Source organism: Coccinella septempunctata, chromosome 2 (genome assembly GCF_907165205.1).
Source record: "Coccinella septempunctata chromosome 2, icCocSept1.1, whole genome shotgun sequence".
Classification (NCBI taxonomy): Eukaryota; Metazoa; Arthropoda; class Insecta; order Coleoptera; family Coccinellidae; genus Coccinella; species Coccinella septempunctata.
In genome coordinates this window covers 37,478,853-37,497,457 of record NC_058190.1, presented here as the reverse complement: position 1 = coordinate 37,497,457, position 18,605 = coordinate 37,478,853, and the positions used below count along the sequence as shown (strand labels likewise).

At 34.5% G+C, this 18,605-nt stretch overlaps 3 protein-coding genes across 7 annotated transcripts in view; 1 reads left to right on the top strand and 2 right to left on the bottom strand.

The window, feature by feature from the left end:
- Positions 1 to 2,416: 2,416 nt before the first annotated feature.
- Positions 2,417 to 4,294, bottom strand: LOC123307099 (high mobility group protein 20A). The gene is made up of 4 exons (XM_044889310.1): positions 3,987 to 4,294; positions 3,669 to 3,931; positions 3,297 to 3,615; positions 2,417 to 2,939 (listed from the first exon to the last, which is right to left on the bottom strand). Exons 1-4 carry the CDS (start codon positions 4,165 to 4,167, stop codon positions 2,797 to 2,799), a joined length of 906 nt encoding a protein of 301 aa, XP_044745245.1. The 5' UTR covers positions 4,168 to 4,294; the 3' UTR covers positions 2,417 to 2,796.
- A 311-nt stretch (positions 4,295 to 4,605) lies between these two features.
- LOC123307103 (translin-associated protein X) lies at positions 4,606 to 5,903 on the bottom strand. The gene is made up of 4 exons (XM_044889313.1): positions 5,744 to 5,903; positions 5,455 to 5,686; positions 4,995 to 5,401; positions 4,606 to 4,829 (listed from the first exon to the last, which is right to left on the bottom strand). The coding sequence occupies exons 1-4, from the start codon at positions 5,763 to 5,765 to the stop codon at positions 4,642 to 4,644; spliced, it is 849 nt and encodes a 282-aa protein (XP_044745248.1). The 5' UTR covers positions 5,766 to 5,903; the 3' UTR covers positions 4,606 to 4,641.
- An 84-nt stretch (positions 5,904 to 5,987) lies between these two features.
- LOC123307082 (cAMP-regulated phosphoprotein 21) overlaps positions 5,988 to 18,605 on the top strand; it is a 55,073-nt gene continuing 42,455 nt past the window's right edge. For 4 of the 5 annotated variants that reach the window (XM_044889289.1, XM_044889285.1, XR_006536961.1 and 1 more), the window contains exon 1: positions 5,988 to 6,201. The gene's annotated coding sequence lies outside the window, so the exon portion shown is untranslated. The remainder of the gene's footprint in view (positions 6,202 to 18,605) is intronic. The other variant, XM_044889288.1, reaches the window with a different exon arrangement.

Here is an 18,605-nt window from a genome sequence, read left to right as displayed (position 1 = left end):
ATCTACCACCATATGTTCACAACAGGTATTATCGCGTAAATGATCTGAAATGACATTACGCATATAAGTAATAAAGGACCATTTTAACCTATCCAGCATGGAATATTTCGTTATGTAGAATTTTTTGAATGTGTGAATTTTTTTGACCAAAATATTCATGATCATTTAGTACCTATAAGTATATTCAAAAATATTTTTTGCTGAATTCCGACTTTGAAATCGGAATTTAACTAAATTCTGGCTTCAAATTTGGAATTTTATTTATTTCCGATATTTTTCAGGGTGTTCTATGACGAAGTGTGGATCATTTCCCTAATACAGATTGCTTATATGTAACGAATATTCATATAATACTGGGTGTTCCACATTTATGATGAATTGGAAATTATGTAAAAGGGGATTTTTGGATTTTATTCGACTTTTCTTCGTGAGAAGTTATAACAACGATGAGACAACCTTATACAGGGTGTTCCGTTCGTAGTGAAGGGGGCTAAGGCCGCTAAGGAATTCATTGGAATTGCTGCGATACTCTTAAGCGCTTGAGAGCTGAAGTACATGCTTCTATTGTAGATACAATCTAGATACATAGATACAATCTTTCAAATTTGATAAAACTGCCAATAAGTGATTTTTGCAGAAATCTGTTAGGAATTTCTCTTAAAAATATTTCATATCAAAATTTTGAGTTAACGAGGAAGTTACTGTCATTGAAATATGAACCTTTTTGAATGTAGTGGTAAAAGCAAAAAGCGCTCAATTTAGAAACAGAATATATATCGACCTAAAAAGTACCAGATCGAATTTTTTGAACGCACAGAGTTTCATCGAATCTTTCCATTGTATTCATATACAGGCTGTCCCAAAACTAGTGAATCAAACGTCACACCACGATAGATCTATCGTGGTGAGTATACCAAATATTATCGAATGACACCAACATTAGTTCAACGAAGATGTACCGTTTCCAAAATAATCAGAATTTTATTGAAATACCTTGAGTTGCCGATTTTCTAATTTTCTTAATCACAGGGCCATTTTGTGAAAAAGGATATCGATTTTAAATTATATTGAACTATAAAGATTATTGTTTTATCTCCCCTAATTGAAATTATTTTAAGTAGCTAATCGATAACCTGAGTAAATGTAAATTGAAACAATTGTTTTTTCTACATGATTTTTATTCCTCAGAATAAACCCCCTCTATAGGGGTGACAATATGAGAGAAAAACGCTATCCTTAATCACAAATTGGTCTTGTGATTGAAAAAATAGTTCGAAAATCGGCAACTTTAGGTTAGGTTTTTTCAGAAACGGTACATTTTCGCTCAACTAATGGTGTCATTCGATAGTATTTGATATACTCTATCGTGGTGTGACGTTTGATTCACTAGTTTTGGGACACCCTCTGTATTTCGAATTACGTTGCAAGTATGAAATGCATTTCTACATGCAATCGAAGGATGTGTAGACATGACATAAACATGGAAAGAAACATAAACTTGGAAAGTTCTCTTTAGTCTGGGTTTCAGGACACTCTGGAATCGAAGGAAGTCTTTGACTAGTATTCTTGAGATCAAGAGACACTTTTTTGCTATACCATTTTTTCCGAATCGGTTCGGCTTAAAATATACAGGCTGTTGAAAAACCATAAAAAAAATTATTTTTAGTTCTATCTCACAAACGAGAATGAAATGAATTTCGGAATGTAGTTTTTCATTTATTTGATGAATTTTTTCGGACACAAGATATCACTTATTGAGTACCATAAAAATACCAATAATGCAAAGAACCCAACTCTTGAAACTATCTAATGAATATTTGAACGTTTTTTAAAATAAAAATATTCTTTATATTTTGTCGTATATGACGTTTTCGAGTAGTTTAATGTTCAAAAAGAAAAAATATCTGGGATAGTCGGAAAATTGGGTACTTTGGCTGAATGCAACTCTGTTTTAAAGATCCATAGATCCGAATTTGGAAGAGCCTGTATGCATTTCCACATCTCCATTTATGATGATAATTGCCTACTATTGAACAGAGTCGAAAATAGGGGTTGAGCAGAAAAGAAAAAAATAATGTTCTTGATTTAGTTTTATTATGTATTTAGTGTTTTGAAGCAATTATTCAATCCTGGTGGGACTGCTTCAGAGCAGGCCTGTCAATAAGATGATATTACAAGCAAAGGGAAACTGCCAAGTTGAAAAGACCAATGAAGGCCAGCTTTGTTACTGTGCATCCTCAGGTTGATACAGTTCTACGGGGAGCTGGCTAACAGAGAGCTCTCCCGTTTTTAACACCTAGTTTTCCCATGAATTTTTTTAACTTTTTGTAAAACCAATTTCCAACATCATTATTAGGTCGCTCTAGTTGGGTGTGAGTGGAGAAAATATGAAGGAGGGGAATAAAATTTGCTAAGATTCTAGAATAAATTATCTTTCTAGCTATATTGTTACATTTAAATAGGACAATATTTCAACTTTCAACAAGAAAATTGTTATCAATTCAGTTTATTTTTACCATGACCTCATAACTTTAAGCCTAAGATGAAACAATTTTTTGTATGAAACAACTAATCTGCAATATTTATTGGTCTTCTAAGGAATATACAGAAATCGGAAGTGTCCAAAATATAAAATCTATCAAATGTACACTTATACTCAGTATTCATCTCTATATAAATAACTATATACATATCAAATTTGAATCTCTTGAGTTGGAAGAATTCATAACATTGAGAAAATTAGATTCAATACTGTTTTTTAGTTTTCCTCCTTCTTTTGGAAGACTTTTCACCTTGTCATCCACTGAATTCTAATCTTGCAACAACATCACGAACAGTTTGTAACAGGTTTGCATCATTGGTGTTATTCTCCAATAAGATTGAATGTAAATTTGTCATATAAGCATCTATGCTTTGAACTGTTGGTTTTTCTTTAATACCTGAAAAATAAAGGCTCTCAAAATAAAATATATTGAGATAATTTTCAGATTTTCATAAAATTATCTTATGGATTTTCGAAACGACTTGTCAGTGTCCATGCACTGGTGGGATTTAGTGATTTACTTCAGCCTGTATCTTGATGGGATCTAACTGAATTTTTTATATAGAGTGGTTTTAAAATTATAACTATCAGATATTAATTTGAATTTTAAATCTAAACTTTAATGGATCTATCTTAAATAATTTTTTTGAAACATGACAACTGATTTCAGTTAGATTAAGCTGAATGGTAGATTTTGACCAATTCAAAACACCTGTACATTGGAATATGCTGAATATAAATACATCTCAATTACCTGGCAACTTTACAACAGAAAATCCAGATGTTAGTGTAGATCGAATATGATCCAAATGTTTTTGTAATGCACAATTATTTTTTTCCTGCTGAGACATCTCATTCTCTAACTTAGTGATTGCAGACTTCATATTTTCAATATGTTTCTGTAAGACAGCATTTTGTTGTTCAAGATCAGTGTTAGCCTTCCTTAACTGTCGCAATTCTGCATCTCTAGTCTTATTGTGATCCAAAAATTCTTCAGTGAATATAGGAATATCAAAGTTATTAAATTCTATATCGTTGTTTTCTTTAGAAGAAATAACTGGGCTGGGTTGAATCTGAAAATATCCAAATGTTACTATCAATCTTTCCTATGCCTAATGAGACACACCTTTGGTTCTTCTTTACTTTCCTTCAATTTCTTCTCATTTTGTTGAGCTGTGAAAAGTTTATAAGCCTCTGTTTGCTTATATGCATTGTATTCTTTAGTGTATCGTTCCCTATCTTGCTCAGCAGCATCTAAGTACTGTTGTTTCTTTTCCACAGGTAAATTGCTCCATTCACTAGCCAAGAGTTTTGTTATTTCAGCAAATGAGGAGTTGGGATTTTCTGTTCTAACTGCTTCACGGCGATCATTCAAGAATCTAACATAACCTGGAATTAAAAATTTGTTTATATAATTTCGATACTTATTGTATTAATAATATACCAGTCAATGGTTGCCTGGGTGCGGTGCTATCTTTAGGCTTTTTTCGTTTTTTGCCTTTATTATTTTTATTAGCTTGCACAACAGAGGTCTCAGAACTATCTGGAACTTTATCTTCCAATTTTACTTCATTTGTTGAAGAATTCTGAATCTCAGGAGTTGGCTCCTGAGGTGCTAAGTCCATGATTATTCTCTGGTAGTATTCAAATCGTCAATTTTAGTATTGAGGTGAATGAAACAAATAAAAACCCTTTTTGAAATTGTTATCATTTAAATCCAAAATGACAATAGATTGTATAGGTTATCTACATTCACAAACGTCAAAAACATAGATCACAAACCTCTTTGACCATAGACCTTTTTCGGAAATAAGGTCTATTCTCATCTTCTTTCAAACATTGTCTCTCTTTGGTGTAGCGCCCACCCAGCTAACTAGTTGAAAATTTTTAAATTCGTTTGTTTGTATATTTATATAACTAAAAAGCTTCATAATCTCTGTTGGAATATCATAATGTGTTGCTTCCAAAGATCACACATACAGGATTAAGGTTGAAGTGCAGCTCTCTATTGATAAAAAATTGGCATATGTATTTCAGGATCTTTGATTAAAGATATAAAGACATAAATTGAACTTTTTTTATTGAATATGATTAACAATTTAATAAAAACCTTCATCTTCATCATCATTCATTTCTTGTTGTGTATCCAAAACAGAAACTAACATATGTTTTGGAATTTCACTTCCTCTAATTCTCAAATTATAACAAACCAACTCCATTTTTGCCAAACTCTGCTTTAGGGTGTAAACCTTACGGCCTATTTCTTTTTGTCCTGGTGAAATTATTCCTGAAAGTTTAAATTCATTAAGTATCTCATGCAGTAATCATTAATATTTCAATTTTTATTTAAAAAATATGTTGTGAAGATACATATGATATTCGTCACTTCATTGAATATCTTAGTTTTTGAGATTTACTATTTGTACTTATCTAATACCAAATTATTACTCACCCAAAAATCCTGCATTTATATATCTCACACAATCACATAGTTTGAAACAATCTTCTACATTCCCTATTCCTAGATTGTTTATACATCTCCTCATCAATTCCCCAGTGAAATCCGCTATACCCAATATGAAATCATAGTGGGAAAAATGGAGAATAATTTTTACCTTTTCTTCATTCTCATAAACAAAATTACGATTTATAACCTCCCAAGGCTCAATTTCACCATTTTTCAGGTACTGGTAGAAAACCAAAGCTTCAATAAACTCCTGCATTCCATTTGTGTATGCTTTTTGATACAAATAGGGATCTAGTCCATGTAGCTCCAATGCTATTTGCTTGAAATTTGTCTGCATCAAGTTATTCAATCTTGTTTCTACATCCACAAAAACTGATTGTTTCTTGTCATCCCTGAAAAATCTCTATTTATAATGATACATTTTTTATGTTTCATAAGAACTTACATATCAGTATTTGTGCTATGTAAACTAAATATTATTCTTTTACTTTCAATTGTGATATCTCTGCTCAGTTTGACTATTCTTTCGTATCGATCATGCTTTTGATCAAGTTCCTTTGAAAAATCTTTGAACATTCTCATGACCCTGTTATTTTCATCAATATTTGATAAAACTTCTTTAGCTTTGTCCCCAACAGAAGCATTGTTGAATTTTCCATGTTTCTTGTTTTGATATCCTGAAAATTCAATTTTTTCAAAAAAATTTCAATACAGATGAAATTAATATTTAGTACCTCTATTTCTGTTTTTCGACATGGTGAGTATTCTGAATAAATAATTTCAAACAAAGTTCAAAACTCTTCAAGCTTTTATTGATTTACTTTTCGAATAAAAAGCAGGTTTTGACAACTCTCTCAATTGACATAGAATTTGACCTACAGTTTTAAGGACTACGGATGTTGCAGGATCCTGCGGTGTTATCAGGATTTGACAAATTATAAATCAAATAACTTCAATTTGGTATATTATTGTTGGCATTGCAGTCCTTTTGAGGGGTATTTTGATTTGACACTAATTGTAGATTAATTCGATAGTTAAAATGACTTGATTTGATATTTAATTTTTCTCTTTGTGATGACCCGTGAACTAGGACTATTTGATTTCTTATCCTGAAGTGCATTTGCTGTCTAGAAGTTTTTTAGGTTCTAGTATTTCGGTATTTCGTGCGAGCTCACCTAATCAATCAAATCAGGTAAGAATTCAGACTATACAATTATCAGTTATACTTTTTTTTTATTGATCTGCTATCATCTTCAAAGACTTATATTATTTTTGGTCTAAATTATTCCCTGTAATTCACTTTGAAATATGAATTATACGAGTTAGGTACTATAATGGAGTTCAATATTAGTATTTGAATTTTCCGAATCTAATTTTTGATTTGATCTTTCATAGGGAAGGGGAAGATGCTTCACACTCCTCATTATATTTAAATCTTGTTAGGTCTACACTATAAGAATGCGTCCAGACTTTTAAATCCAAGAGGTATGATATAATCTGGATCTGCCAAATAGTCTCCTTCTGTAGAAAACGAAGCAGGACAAATTTGTATATCGAAACACCATTATAATTTCGATCAGTCTGCTGTGAAAACCATCCTGGCATGCGTACGTCTCTGACACAGTTTCTGAAATCCTGAATCCTGCAAATTTGGTGCTTATGTTTCGGATCGAACAGATGCTCGCCTCAGGGTTACTGACCTATCCCGATATTCCCGATCCTCGGCGGCCTCGGCATTAGGTAATGCTTATCGTTGGTCGAAATAATAAAGGTGGGATACTTTTCGAGTGATATCGCCTCAAAGCTGGTTTGCATTTCGCAGGTATCTGTATGAAACTGTAAAAGAAGAAGCAAGAAATGATTTCGAAGTAATACAGCTTGTCGCATATCGGGTTGCTACATTTTGGTGACAGAAGATTGGAGAAAATATAATCCGACGAACACCTTGAAATTGCAGTTATTTCTCTTTTCTTGTCTTCACATGCCCAGATGATCTTATTGAGGATCAGCTGTAAAGCAAAAATGTATCTTGTGTTCCTTGTTTTGTCAGATAAATATTGTAACGTTTTTTATTGATTAAATTTTCGTAATACACACTTATTTATTGTACTTATTATGTAGGGTGATTCGAAAGGATATAACTTTGGGAAGTACTAGTTCTGGCTAAAATGAGAAGTTTTGCAAGTAAATTTTTTTCTTTATACATACATATATTTCGAATCCCATCAGATACAGATACAGGCTGTTGGACTTAGATGTTTTTCATTCATTGTTATAATTTCTGAAGGAGTTGATGAGCGTTCGAATTTTGGAGGATATTGTACTCAGCGGAAACATTTCATGAGTTGCAAACAGGAGTTCAAATAAAAAGTCGAAAACGGCAGTTCTTAGCGGTGTTTGAGAGATACTTTTTTGTGGGGAAGAGTCGCAGAAATCAGAAAATGGCTCCTGAATAGCCCCTTTCAGGTTTTGCGTTTAAAATTTATGAAAACAAATGAAAAAAAATTAACATCAACAGATGGTATTCCAGAAAGATTCGAGATAGAAAAAAATGATACTTGAAAAACTTATTATTTTAACTAGAACTATATATACATATACGAGTACATATATCACATCCAAAAGGTATGACTTTTATCTCAAGGATGTTTCCAGCCAATTGTCCAAGGCGTGGGTAATTCGAAAAAAAAAACTTTCATTTCACACTTCAATTTATATCGACCAGGGACGGTTCTTCAATTTTTGTCGCCCGGGGCAGAAGTGGCATCCATTAGTCGGAAATTTTTATCGTTTTCCGCATGGGAAAACTTGCTAGCAGGACTTTACACCGGTTGCTTCTCAATAGTTCCGACCCTGTACTCACCATCAGGCCCGCCGCTAGATGTCTGAGCGCCCGCGTGCAAATACTGTTGTGCCGCCCCCAATAGGGCGCTACATCAGGGGCGTATCCAGAGAGCGAAGTTCCGGGAGGGCAATTTATCGGATTAGGTGAATTTTTCGATCTTGAAGTTTTACGGCATAACTGAATCTAGGCGCTCTCAGTATTTCGCCCGGGGGGGGGGGAACCTGCGGAACTTTGGGGGCGGCAGTGCCCCTCCCGGAAATATACCTGAAAGAAACACTGCAGTGAATTCACTGAATTCCGTGTGGATATACGGAAATTATCGATGTTGGCCGCCTGTCCTCCCTTCAGAGAAAAAGTCTCTCTAAGGGGGATGGAGAGACCTTGCCGCCCCCAATGTTGAACGGAGTTGGAGAAATTTCAAAGCAGTTGGCAAAGTTTCGATCGCATTTGGCAAAATTTCTATGTTTCTATGACAGTTGGCAAAATTTTAAAGCAGTTGGAGTTGGACAACCACCCCCCCTTTTTTCTCTCCCCTTACCCGTTTACCACGTTGTTTGTCCGCTCAAAAAAAAATTTCAATTTCACTGGATTTGCCGCCCCCCTGGACGTGCCGCCCTTGTGCCGGGCACGCCTTGCACGCCAGCTTACGGCGGGCCTGCTCACCATTGAAACGGGAATATCTAACCCTTGCGATTAGATAAACGAAAGAATCAATTGTCATTCTACAACGAACTTCTAAAAGTTCTAAACACCGAAAGCTTCTGAGAAAATGAGAAACTACGTAACAGCCTTAGTTATTCAAGGGTCAACATCTGCTTTCGGGGAACGCGGTTTAAGAGAAATTTTCCTCGAAACGGAGCAGGGACGTATTCAGCGTCACCCTTAGAAAACATCGGTTACTTCCGACTAGATTAGTTGAAGGAAAATTTTTATGGAAAGTAAAACTGATATATACTGGGTACCTCAAGGAAGATATGTAACGATGTAACGAATAAAATGAAGGTAGGGTAGGTGGTGGTTTTCAGGGGTGAAAAATTGTGTTTACGCGCGATTTTCGGCTAAACTATATTCGAAAAAGTTTGAATGAAGATAATAGATGTTGATAATTGCCATATCTATAATTTTTATTTTTACCAATTTTAGACATGACGTCAAATTTATAGTGAAAAATGCAAAAAACCGATGTTTTTTATATTTTTGTTTGCAAGAGAAATGTATCGATTTGTATGGAAATCACCAAAAAATCTTAACTTCTATGGGCTAACTGAGCAGTATTTTTTAAAGTTTTTTTTTCCATTTTTTATGACAAAAAAAACGAATTGTCAAACGAAAAATTGGGTTACCGAAATTTCGAATTTTCAACATTACCAGGGCTCATTTCCTTTTTCGATTGGAAAAATATAGTTCAAAACGACAAAAATTAAAAAATGGATTTTTTCAACATACATTTTTTCGATTAAGGCTATGAATTCTTATTTTTTATAAAATATATGTTGGTGATAATGCAAAAGAGCGTTTTTCATGTGGTAGTGAACACGCTCCACCGAATTACAGTTTCAATAGCGAAAACATAGTTTAAACAATAACCGTAGGATTACATTCAACATTTAGGAAATGAACGTATCAGCTCGTAAATGTTTGAAAAATCTTTTCACATTTCTAATAAAATGATTCTATTGAAATTTCAATTGCGGATTTTTAGATAGAATAATAAATTGCTCACAGTATATAAATATGATTTGAGAGTTATCTCAAAGATCTGATAACTTTTTGAGGGTGCATAAGCCGGTCTTGTTTTGGCAAAATTTTACATGCAAATGCAAATTATTTTGGTGGGATATGTTTGTCTGATAATTTTTGGGGTATTCAATGTTTGCGGTTTTGATGGTTTGGGAATCAATCAAGTCTGTGCGATACCTATTTCAAAATTTTATCTTTTCTACCGAAAAATATGCCTCTTTTTCAATTTCAATGTGAAACTGCATATTATAATATTCCATTTACAAAATGTGTTTCGAATCCGATGAAAATTGGGAAAACCGTTTCTGTCGAAAATTCCGTGAACTCGAATTTCCAGGAAGCATTAAAGGCTGTAGTGGGAATAGAGGGAATTAGGTCATCAGGTTGCCCATATTTCTACCGAATTGCACCCGGTCAATTATCGAACTCTCTCGCGTCGAAATTGATGCTGTTTTCCACGGTAATCGGTATTTTATTATACACGAACATATTATCCTGAAATTTTTCATAACATCTACCAACCTAGTCCGAACTATAATGATGAGAAATTAAAACAACAGGTAAATGATTATACAGGAGCATTTGGACGGTTGTTTGAATTCATAACCATAACCATAACGGTCATCCATCCAGGTACTAAACTCACCCAACGCTGCTTGTCCCCAAAATACCGATCGATAAAGTTGAAAACTCTTATTTAGCTTTGAAATAAAGTTTTGGAGGTTGGTGCAGAATTTGAATATAATCTGGCTTCTAGTTTCTGAAATGCTGCAACCGTAATGAAATTACTTTATTAAAATAACGACGAGGTGACATCGGCGATTCAATTGTTTAGATATTGCAAAGATTTTCATAGCCATATACATGCCAAAATTATGCTGAAATTCAGGAATAGTTGAAAATATATTATTCAATATTCCTATTATTACCTCTCACGTGGTAATTTCTACTTTTCAACTGACTCAGTACGTATTTCAGGCTATTGCTCAAAGATGTGACACATTTTCCTATTTGGGGTAACATACGTAGATCGTCTTGATCTCGAATCGTATGTACTACTTTCCCTTAATAATATGCGATGATTATGTTAAATTGATATTTTTCCTCTCTTCAAATGTGCAATCAGTAAAGGATCGAAATTCTTTCTCTATCCCGCATAAAGTTGAGCAAAAAGGCGATAGAACAATTGCTGACACATATTCTTTTCCATATTTCCGATGTAGCGGATTCGTTTCTCGGAACTTGTCGATCTTGCTGAAATTGACGTTTCCCAGTGGAAACTGGCGCTAAACGATTTTCTGAATTTCGGGAATTCGCGGAAACGGTATCAGAAAGAAGTTGGTACAGAGGCGGTGTATACGAATTGTTTTCAAGGGTTGTATTCGGTTATAATTGCTCGTTATGGATTAGAACCATTCTTGGATAAAATATTTCGTTTTAACCGCGCTGTTCTAAATTCTTGTTTTATTCGAATATTTGACATTAGTTTTTTTCTCATATTCTGCAAAATCAACTGGTTTTTCAAAATTAAATAGCATAAAGCCAATTTCTGACTATTTTCCTTCCATTTCAAATTCTGGTGTTCCCGTTTTTCTTTAAAAGTATGTATAGTAAATCAATCTATTCTTAATTTGAATATATGATTATAATGGTTGGTTTATATTTTTCTTTCCTGCATTTTTTTTGAAAACTACCTTGAGATTAGGTATTTATAAGATTAGATCATACAGTACAGAACATACGATATATTTATCTAATTTCGATTTTAAATTTATTCAGGGTAGTTTTTAATGAAATTGGTTGAAATAGTTAAATAGCTCTGCCGATAGCATATTTGCATAGCTCGTGAAAATTACATCACACTACATTGAAGATTCACGTTTTAAATTTTGTTCAATGGAATGGAAAATAAAAATAAATGAAAGCAAATGTCAAAGCATAATGTTCCAATACGAAAACAAGAAACATAATCCAAAAATGAAGATAAAAATTAATGAGAATTGCAAAATGAAGTCGAATATCTAGGAATAACAACTAGATGAAAACTTAAATATGAGTAAACACAAACTGGAACCAGAACTGAAAATCAGACTTTACAAAGCAATAATTAGACCGACTATGCCATACGAAAGTGAAAATTTAAAAATTAAATAAGAATCATCTGAAAAAATTGGAAACCATACAGAACATAACTGTTAGAGAAGCCCTAGACGAAGAGTGGTACACAAGAAACAAAGAGATCAGAGAGATGACAGGAACCACAATAATCAAAGAACACATTGTTATCGAACTGGCAAAAGGAGCCTACGAAAAAATGGAAAGCTATGAAAACAGTGGTATATTATCATCATTGCTGTATCCCGTTACCGAGAATAAATCTACAAAAAGACTCAAAAACAAAACTATCGGTGCGATCAAACTTATAATTTCTTAGGGCTACTCGCGACTGTGTCCTGTGACCGAAGAGACTTAACCGTGACCTACAGATCTTGCCATACTCCGGGCATGGATCAACGAGATCTTGCCGCAGCTGTATTCTTCTCGAGTCTCCATTATATCAGTGGACCAAAGACCTCCACTGTGATCTGTCTAACTCTAGTTGTTCCCAGTTATGATTGGCATTAAATGGTTTTAGGGATTGATGGAGTATATCCTTAAACCGCTTATACTGGCCTCCTGGTTTCCGAGCTCCTTCTGTGAATTCGCCATACAAAGCTATTTTAGGGAGTCTTGTGTCTCGCATCCTCAGAATGTGTCCGCTGCATCTGAGTCGTTACTTGAGCCTCAATTGTTATACAACTAGTGCGCTGCAAGACTTCCTCATTTCAAACTTTGTGGAACCATCTGATGTGCATTATTTGTTTTAGATGATGTTGTTGCGTTTGTTCAAGCTGTTTAATATGTCGCCTGTAGGGCGTCCAGCTTTCGCTTCCGTAAAGAAGCGTTGGGAGGACCACTGCTTTGTGAACAGCTTGGTCTTCAGATTGAGGGCGAGATTTTGAAACATTCTGTCCTTTAGCTTCCAGAATGCCTGTGATGCCGAATTGATACGGTTGTGTAGTTCCGTGTCCAGGTTAGCCTTGGTATATATGAAGCTTCCCAAGTATTTGAACTGCTCGACCTGTTCTAGAGCTTCATTCTCCAGGCTGATATCTGTTTGAAGGCTTTCTGGTGGACTTACCAGGATTTTGGTTTTGTCAATATTGAGTTTAAGGCCTAAAGCTTCGTATATATATTTTTAGGTGTCCAACATCATCTGTAGATCCCCCCACTGGTATAAGAGGAAAGACGAAAACGAAAAACGAAGAATCAGGAGACCGAGAAAACCTGGAGGAAAAACAGGGAGAGAATTATCTAAAATGAAACAGAAAAAATCACTGGAAAACGAAGTTGAAGATAGCAGCAAGAGAACCAAGTTCTAGTCTGTTAAAACATAGACCCAGGATCATCAACCAAGTCCACATATGCTCTAAGAACTCAGATGGCTTTTACAGCAACTCTGGAGAAAAATTCATCAATGCTACTTCAACAATCTGATCAAAAGTATGCATAGACTTCGTCATGCTGTGATTGATGATGATAATATCCTTCGAAAGTCATTAAAAATATCCTAGCATCATTTCAAAGATTGCCGTCTGAGAAGCCCTTCGTGTCCTTATTCTCCGTATGCCACTTTCACCAGGATCGCACAGATTACAAGGGAAGGGCACGCGCGACTACGACCATGAATCGGGCCACAGCCAGGCACGGACTTCCGATGAGTCAGTGGCGTGCACACAGGGTCAAGGTCGAACGGAGCGAGATAATCAGAGCAATAATTGGGGGTTCGTGATCGAGGTGAAATGTTGAAAGTGATTGCTGCTAATCTAGAGCGAATAAAGAGTAATTGAAGAAGGGTTTAGTCCGGATGGACGGCGTAGGAAATATGATAGGGATCGTTGATGGGACAGGCAGAAGCGTGTGATGACAGACATGCATGTTACGAGTAAAGTTGGGTTTCTGCTTGCAACTTGAACTGAGGATGGCGAAGGGCTGTAATCTGTAACCCAAAAAACTCTTACACGTTTGAATTTGGTAGGGGACGATGAAGAGTGGTTACTCGTTGAAGTTCGTATCCTGTTTTTTCTAAAAGATTCCTCATCGTAATAATTCAAAAGAAATAAGCAATGAGCTTATTACTACTAAGCAATCATAAGTAAGAAACACAGCAGCGTTGAATATGAAACTATTCCACTTAATTTCAACCACGGTTTATTTTGATTTCGTCATATTCAAACCTCAAGGTTTTGGAGATATTTTCAGTTAGTTTTCAGAGACAGAATTCAATGAATTATTATAACTCTTCAGAAATCTCCAATTTTGGGTATTCTCCAATTGATACTCATTTCCGAGAGAAATGGATTGGTAGAAGAGGGCCAATTCAATGGCCACCTCGCTCCCAAGACTTGACACCTTTAGATTTTTTCTCTGGGGGCATTTGAAGTCGGTTGTGTATAAAATATGGCCCCGAGATGTAAAAGAATTGAATGTAAGAATACGCACAGCAGGCAGTGAAATTCTAGTTGAAGTTTTCCAAAACGTAATAGTTGGGGAGCCGATGATGCTAAATCGGGATTTACTCGAGCGCCATGGAGACCTATTGAATTTTGGAGATTAGATGGTAGAAAGAAAAAAAGGGTTCTATGATGTATGAACTTTCAGCGGTGGAGAAAGCGTCTGCAGGTTTTCAAAGATACATGGATACATAGATACATGGAATGGATTTTCTGTACTATAAATGAATGTTTCTCTGTCTAGCGCGACACTAAAGCAGTGGCGTTATATTGAAAAATTTATATACATGCCTACTTCCTATCTATTCGTACTGAAAATTGATGTGACACTGATCTCCGAAACAAAGGTCTCAATTGTGATTGGCGACACTAAGCAACTGTCTTACTCCAGTCTTTGCAATGTTTATTTTCCATTCCATGTATCTATGTTCTAAGACTTTTCAACATGTAATTAACAACAATCTGACACGCTCGATTGTGTACAATGATCGTTTTTTCCTACTATTCTGACAGGCTCTCTTAGACAATTCCCCATATACAGGGTGTGGCGTAATGAATGGATAATATTGAGCCAGGGGGTAGAGGACTCTATGGCGGTTCAGAAAAGTATATTTTACGTTCAGTAAAAGTGCCTTAGTTTTCGAGATATTGGAGATTTTCGAAAATTCAAGAGAATTACACCCTTCGCCACTCTTTTTGCAGGCAAGACTCCAAATGAAGGACTTTTTTCAAACTGTTTTTTGGATAGTATTCCTGGATAGATGATCTATCGAATGTAGTTCATTATTTTTGAGGGGCATGAATAGTTCTTCATGAAAAAAAGATCTAACTCAACTTTTCCGTTTTGCTAATTTTTTTTCATAAGTTCAAACTAGCGCGGTGTAAAAAATAATATGGTTACCTAAGAGCCAATGCAAGAAAAAACATGCCAGTTTCATTGAGATTCCGAAATGGTATAACTCTCTGTATTCTCAGCATTTAATACAAAATAAAGTCCTATTGCAATCAATTGAGGCCTAGTTTAATGTAAACAGTGTTTCTAAAATTTTTAGCATCTAAAATGAGAAATGTAACAGAATGAAGCAATCGTCTATAAGAAGGTATAGAGCATTTACTGAAGCTCATAATGGCCTCTTAGAGATTCTTTTGTGATATTTAATTCAATGAAACGATACTCATTTTGAAATTGTTGATATCTATGCAATAAAGCTATAATTTATTAGAAAATGTAGAATATAGAGTATGTATCAGAACTCATGGTGGTCAATTTAAGCATCATTCGTGATTTGTGAAACTTTATTCAATGAAACGATATTTTAAATTTGTTATTTTTTTCTCGTTTTCTTTTATTATTGAACCCCAACGTTGTGAAATCAATATTTTCAAGTTATGCATTAAATTTCAGCATTTTTGTAACAACGGTCTTGATTCAATGTAATAAAAATTGATTAATTTTCAGCTTTTTTTCTTAATTACAAAAGTGCTAAAATTCACTTCGTTACTTGAAATTCGCTTAACAACTATTAACTTTATAACTATAGGGCTTAATAATGAAAGAATACGAGGGAAAAAAACAATTTTAAAATATTGTTTAATTGAATCGAGTTTTACAAAAAGTGTTCAAAGTGTGCATCAGGAGCTGTACTAGATGCTCTACAACTTCTTATGAATAATTGCTTTATTCTGCTTGCAAGTCTCATTTCAGATGCTAAAAATTACAGAAAAAGGCTTACGTCAAACTCTGCCTTGACTCATTGTAATAGAAATTTATTTTGTATTTAATGCTGAAAATAGAGTGAGTTATACCATTTCAGAATCTCAGTGAAACAGACATGTTTTCTCTCGCTTTGGCACTCAAGTAACCATATTATTTTTCACACCACGCTGGGTTGAACTTAGGAAAAAAAAAAGCCAAACGAAAAATTTGAGTTAATTCTTTTATTTATGAAAAACTATTCATGCGCCTCAAAAATAATAATTTACATTCGATAGCGCATCTATCCAGGAATACTATCCAAAAAACAGTTTGAAAACATCCCTTCATTTGGAGTCATGCCTGCAAAAGGAGTGGCTAAGGGTGTGATTTTCTTGAATTTTCGAAAATCTCGAATATCTCGAAAACCAAGGCACTTTTACTAAACGTAAAATATATTTTTCTGAACCGCCATAGAGTCCTATACCTGCAGGCTCCATATTATCCATTCATTACGCCACACCCTGTATATAGGTCTGATTTTTAGTAAAGGTACTCTACTGGGTCTCTTATATTAATTTGACACGGGAGTAAATCCCGAATTTCCCTCTTGGGCTCCCCAACTATAAGGGTCGAATATGAAAAAAAATATTTTGGTCTACAAAATAATGGACAACATTTTGAAAATCTTCTATAGTAAAAAGATTTTTTCATTATTTTCATGCAACTCGTAAATATCGTTACTATTTTACTCTTTTTTCATCAATACCTAATGAAAAAGGTCGAGTGTATGGAGAAAAGGGAATCAAATTACTCTTAAAACAACGTATCACTCAGCCCCCATTGCCATTTAAGGTATTAGGGGTTGCTATCATAACGCTCACAGGGCAAATTGGTTGGAACACACCGTATAAATATCCCCCTAATAACCATAAGTTTACTTCATTTTGAATTTTTTCTTATTTTGCATGAGGGCCGAGATATTAAAGGCGCTAGGTTCTTTTTCAAATTGCCACACTGTCCCCCGGTTTCATAAAGCTCGATCGGGGAATCAACGCTTGATTGACAGATAAACGTCAATTTGTTTTCAATCAATAATTCAGTCATACGAATTCGGAATTCAATTCTCGAATCAAATTATGATCTATATACATCTATTCAATGATTCTAAATTGCTTCTTGTTCAATATATGTAGGAATTAAAAAGTTTTAGCGATTTCGTTTTTGAAATCCAGTGACTGTCAAATCGTTGATCGGGCAGTAAGAGCTTTATGAAACCCGGTGTGTATGTTCCATCCTTTACGTTCTCACTATATGAATCCTGAATCATCCGCCATTTTGCGACCGCAGCTTGTTTATTTGGCTTGGCCTATTTGATGTTATGTATATATTCCAGATTTCAGTTCTTCGAATCGAAAGAAGCGGTGAAGTAAACATTTAGAATCCATATAAGTACTCTCTGCATTGTGACATTCTCGCTTTCTGCGAAAAAGATTTCATCTTGTTTATTATTAGTGGCACAAAATAAGCTATTCATCAATGTATTCGAACTCTTGGTGATGTTTACCGATCGATCTTATATTATAGATAGAGTAATGTGACGGTTTTTTAAAACTCTATTATTTTCTATTTATTGGAACCTCAATGCATAGTTGTTATTCCATGTTTTACATGTTTTGACGAAAAATCATATTCGGAAACCTTGTTATCAATTATTTTAGTTTAAAAAAAGTACGATGAGTCAATTGAGGAGCTAGGAAGTGAAAGAGTTCAAGTGAATTTTGTTAGTTCTAAAATATTTTTTTCTATAGTTAAATTGCATTTCAAAAATCTAGGATTAAGTTTCAAATTTATATGTATATTAAATCTTAATTTTTCAGATACGAAAAAACAATTAGAAAAATAAAATCAACTTTTTTAATACTTGTTCTTCTTCAGCTCTCTTTCATGCAGTGTCGGATATAAGCCTCTTCCTATTTTTTCCATGCTTCTCTGTCTTTTGCTGTTCTCATCCATTGCTTACCGGCTACAGCGACTATATCGTCTATCCATCTCTTTCTTGGTCTTCCTATGCTTCTTTTTCGGTTTTCCGGTGATCGGAATTTTGTCTCTTAAGCTTATACCCAACATATTCCTTTCAATGGCCCTTTGAGTTACTCTCAGTTGTTCTGACACTTTTTTTTTTATTGCCATAGTTTCTAGACCATAAGTTGCCACTGGTAATATACACCTGTCGTAGGTTTTGCAATTCAAGTGCAGAGGACTATTTTTGTCCTTAAAGATGAAACTCACTCATGAAATTAATGTTATTGTCACTTATGTTTTCATCAAATTCTGTATTCCCATAATTGATCCCCTTCAATCGCCCCTTCAACTAGTATTGTTAAAAAGTTTTGCGGACGAAAAGTGTATGCGGATGAAATGTGTATGCGGACGAAAAGTACTTACCTCCAGAAATATTCGACTTTTCGTTCGGAAATTAATAAATAAAATGTCATTTTTTGTTTGGGTCTACGAAAAAACTGTTTACGGATTCTGAATCTACCTCTTATGCGTATCTGCTCTGCGAGAAGTTAATACTCTATTTACAGTTACACGATTTTCACATTCGTTTTTGAAACTATTCGTTCATCTAGCTAGGGGCATACAGTTACCAGCCCTTGACTAGGGTCACTGATTGGATAGATGACCCTGACTGCAACTCACCACATCAAATTTTCAAAGTTGCAGTTTTGTTAACTTCCCCTTAATGACCGCAATGTACT